Below are 4413 nucleotides of genomic sequence, written 5' to 3'. Positions count from 1 at the left end.
GCACACTGAAAAATACCCCCTCTCCTCTCCTCTCAGACCCCCGAACCAGAAACGATAATTTATTCAACAGAATAAATAAATGCCCTGTGGACAGTGCACATTACGCACAGCGTATCCAGACAGCTCTACACAGCACGTGCACAACATCAACAGGTGTCTGAACTCCTGCTACATTTCAGACATAATACATTTTTAAAAAGATTACTGTAAACAATAAATGAATACAAAAAGAAATCTTTGATGTGTTATTCACATTACGTTTCAAAACAACGGCGCTAATTTGTCAAAAATAACAACAGCGATCAAAATGTCGAAAAGACAGTCCAATTTATTTTAGTTAAAAAAATGGATGGATGGATGGATTGTTCGACAACCGAGAATCCTTCAGTTGCTTCAAAACGGTGCCTCGAGATTAGAGCAGGAGCAACATTGAATTCAGTGGAGAAGAGTTCAGCTCAGAACGGTGAAGTGAGGGGGGGGGGGGGGGGGTAGGACACCTGACAGAATCGGAGCTGCTCATTCACACACAACCTGCTGTTCTTCTCCAAAATATAATTTTATGAAGTGTCTACAAATATGGGTAATTGTTGATGTATAACAACCCGTTAAAATACACCAAAATGAAGGAAATGGCATCTCTGTTATTCAAAATTTTCTGAGAGGACCCACGGAATCCCCCACAACACACACACACACACGTACCCCCCACCCCTGGTCTGCCCACTGTTCCGGCATCAATCTGTTTACAAATTAAGCCCTGCTGATCACCATCAAGGTTGGCTCACTAGTGACTGAGCTGATTGTGGTACTGAGTTTGTTGTGGCTCCTCGGATTGATGAAGTCCTTGGGATGAAGGATGAAAAGTTTCAACAACAACCAAAAAAAGAAAACATCCAGAGGACCCGACTTAACTTTGTTGAAGTTCCTACTGAAGTTGGAGGTTGTACTGCCACGATAATGTGAATGACCATGCAAAAATAAAATATCAGATCAGAGCATTCAGAGCATTAAGACCTGTGGTGTGACATTCATCTTAGCCACTTAAATATTTAACCACGCACCCTACCACCCAACCCACCTCCCAATATTGTTATTCTTTTGGATCCTCCTCTGCACAATGAGCAAACTCACTAGAGGGATATGGTAATTGTGTTACCCTGCCTTTCCTTCAAGACTCCACATCCCACAACAATGACCACACACCCCAACACACACACACACACATGCACAAACTCACTACCACCACCAGCACCTGTATAGATGGCCTCACCGGTGGAGTCTTTTTTGTGTCCCATTTCAAATTGAATGCCTCGATAAAGTTCCCTGGAGATCAGTCCATAGGCAACAATCATCACCACTCCTGGAATGGCGAACAGTGCAAGCAGGAGTAGAACATACCTAAAAGAGACATATGACATAGATTGTAGAATATCCTGATGGACAAGTGAGTAAATGAAGATAAACCCACAGATACAAGTTTTCATGTAAATATGTTATTTTCCATATATGACATTCATGTGTTATTTGTTCCAAACAAGGTTGTGTGGTGTAATATGTTTTACGTATATTATGTCCCATGCTAACTTATCATGTCTCCACAGGTAAAAACGTGATTTCCACATAGGACGCTCACGTGTTTTTTCCTGTAAGTGACTGACTGCTGATGCGCAGACGTAGTTTAGATTAGTCACTTTACTTAATTTTAGTTGATTACATGAATGTCAACTGGCTGTTACTGTTTCTGAATCTGGTTCAGTTGAGTTTTATGATTTATGTATTCATGTGAATTAGTTCTTGTAATGCCAACATTATTTATTGTTTTACATTGTGAAAATGCAAAAAAGACTAAATGTATTCTTCAATCTACAGTTGATTAAGTTTTGTATTCTTGTTGTCTCACTGTCTTTCTGAGTTTGTTTCTGTCAGATTATGATTTTGCTTTCCTTTAGCTCCTGTACTTGTTTCTAATCGTCAAACCTGCAATAAGTTAGTTGTTGACTTCTCATGATATAAATACATTTCTTGCTTTTTTATTACCATTCGTCAGATCCTATAGTTTTTGTCTTTGTGACGTTTCAGTTGTCCTGTTATTAAACATTCTTGATTTACTGGTCCTGTCACCATCACATTTTTTCTTTTCCCACCATCATAACAAAACAGATGTCATAAAAAAGAGTTTTTACAGATAGGCATGTGTTTTGACACACATTTCTTGGCAAATGCGTTAAATCTGCATAACCTGTTAATGTTGGATTGTATACCTGGATTATTGAGCATGGACTTTGTTGTAACCTGTTAAACAGGTTTATTTTACCGGGAATGCAGAGTGATTATGTTTGGCACTGACAGTATTATTGTACATGTAGTGTGAAACTTGTTATTGATAAACTAACTTGAACCAAATCTCTCACCAGGTCTGCTCTGCAGTCGCGACAGGCCACTTGTGGCGACACTGGTGTGCAGTGGTGTTGTCAGGGCGCCGAAAAGACTCCAGGTTACTGATGACTGGATAGGGGATCATGATGATAAAGGCCAGCACCCATGTAGCTGCGATGACACGGTAGGCATGGGAACGAGTCTGCCACACCCGAGACTTCAGGGGATTACAAATGGCACTGTAGCGCTCAATAGCTATGGCAACCAGGCTGAATGTAGAGATGCTGACTGATATGCCTGAAAGAGAACAAAACAGAAGCTAAGTAAATATGTTACAGCTCAGAAATCTTCTAATTTTCATGTTATTAGGATATTGTAAAAAAAAAATAAATGTAAGTACAGGACAGAACAGAGTATGGTGAATATTAAAGTGTAAAAAAATTGTCTGTCAATGTAGAAATAATATCTTTCAACAAAACAAAACAGGAGGCCGTGCCTGAAAAAAAATTTAGTGTGAGGTGAAAAAGTAGAAATACTTATCTGGATTTTATGGTAAAGGAAATAACATTGGCCTTGGCCAGTGATATGATCAACCATATCTACCCTCACTGCACAAGACAGGAAATTACTCTTTACCTCTTGTATTCATGTCCTCGGTGACAATATAAACCTTATATATGTGTGGTGGAGGGGTAAGAGTGGAGTGGGCTGAATGAGAATCCAGCTCTGTTTTGTCTAAGCTTAAAATGTAATATGTATTAATGTTAGTTTATGTCTTTCATAGGTTCTTTACTTAATCCTCCTTTTACTCTAATTGTGTCAATACTTCATAAGCATTCACACTATTAAGATCTGTTTATTATTCTTCCATGTTTTGTGGTACATAACTTGTTCCACAGTTTTAGAGATTTTTGAGAAACTCACAAATAAAAGCATTCAGCTCATTAAGTACATTCTTGCTCTGACTGTTGGTATTTGTACAAATTTTAGTTTTTGAAATATTTAGCATGTTCTGACATTTTTTCCTCGTAAATGAATGGTGCTCTCTTACTGTAATTCAAGCATTTTGGGCTGTTTACAACTTTTTTTTTATTTGCTCATTTTACCTTTTGTCCTGGTTCTGCTATTTTCATCTTGTTGATGCATCTTATTCAGCTTCTTTCTACTAATTTCAGGTTTTTAACTTTTTTCAGCTTTTTAACCTTTTTTTTACTTTTTCTTTCCTGCTAATTTCTGCTTCTTTTTGGTAATTTCGGCTGTTTTCTCTGTCTCTAGAACCACTAGACTGAGGAACAGCTTCTACCCTGAGGCTGTTAGACCCATGAATCTCTAACCAGAATAATCACTGTGAAAATCACGTCATGTTGCTGCTGATCTGGTTCATGTTGCTGCTGATCTGTTTCAATGTTGATGTGTTCATGCGTGTACATCCACTCACACAGATTCATGTTCATGTTTGTGCTGATGTTCAATGTTTTTATGTTATGAGTGCTTAGTGTATATTTAGTTGATGTTTTTCTTAGTTCATATCTTAGATGTTATTACTGTTTTTCTTATTCATTTTATTGTTGGATGTAACTGGGACCCTGTGTACATAATTTTGCTCCACCACATGTACCACATGAGGTGCGAATGACAATAAAGAATCTCTGACTCTGTTACTTTTGAGCAATTTTCTCCTAATTTAAGCTTTATTTGGTTATTTTTCAGCTACCGGTCGTTTCAGCTTTTAGTTCTCTTTTCATCTTCAGCCTCTTTCTGATAATTTCTCTTTGTGGTGCCCTTTCTGCTACTTACAGGTACTGTTCTGCTAATTTCAACTATGTTGTGCTCTTTTAGCTCTTTATGACTTGCACAGAACAAGTTTGCCAGAACCTGTCACTAAAGTTTTACAGTTTATAGCACAATTTTTTTTTACCATTAATAATTGCCATACTTTAGTACAACCATTAAATCACTATTATTATTATTATTATTATTATTATTATTATTATTATTATTATTATTATTATTATTATTATTATTATTATTATTATT

The 4413-nt window shown here is 37.1% G+C and overlaps 1 protein-coding gene across 1 annotated transcript in view; it reads right to left on the bottom strand.

Moving 5' to 3' along the window:
* The window catches only part of LOC119418889 (cholecystokinin receptor), a 54498-nt gene that overhangs the window by 3787 nt on the left and 46298 nt on the right, over positions 1-4413 (bottom strand). The window contains exons 3-4 of the mRNA XM_037686182.1: positions 2412-2673; positions 1271-1398 (exon numbers count right to left, since the gene is read on the bottom strand). Of these exons, the coding sequence (XP_037542110.1) occupies positions 1271-1398; positions 2412-2673 (390 nt within the window). The remainder of the gene's footprint in view (positions 1-1270; positions 1399-2411; positions 2674-4413) is intronic.

This window comes from Nematolebias whitei, chromosome 13 (assembly GCF_014905685.2).
Source record: "Nematolebias whitei isolate Nwh7 chromosome 13, NemWhi1, whole genome shotgun sequence".
Classification (NCBI taxonomy): Eukaryota; Metazoa; Chordata; class Actinopteri; order Cyprinodontiformes; family Rivulidae; genus Nematolebias; species Nematolebias whitei.
This window is presented reverse-complemented; position numbering and strand designations above follow the sequence as displayed.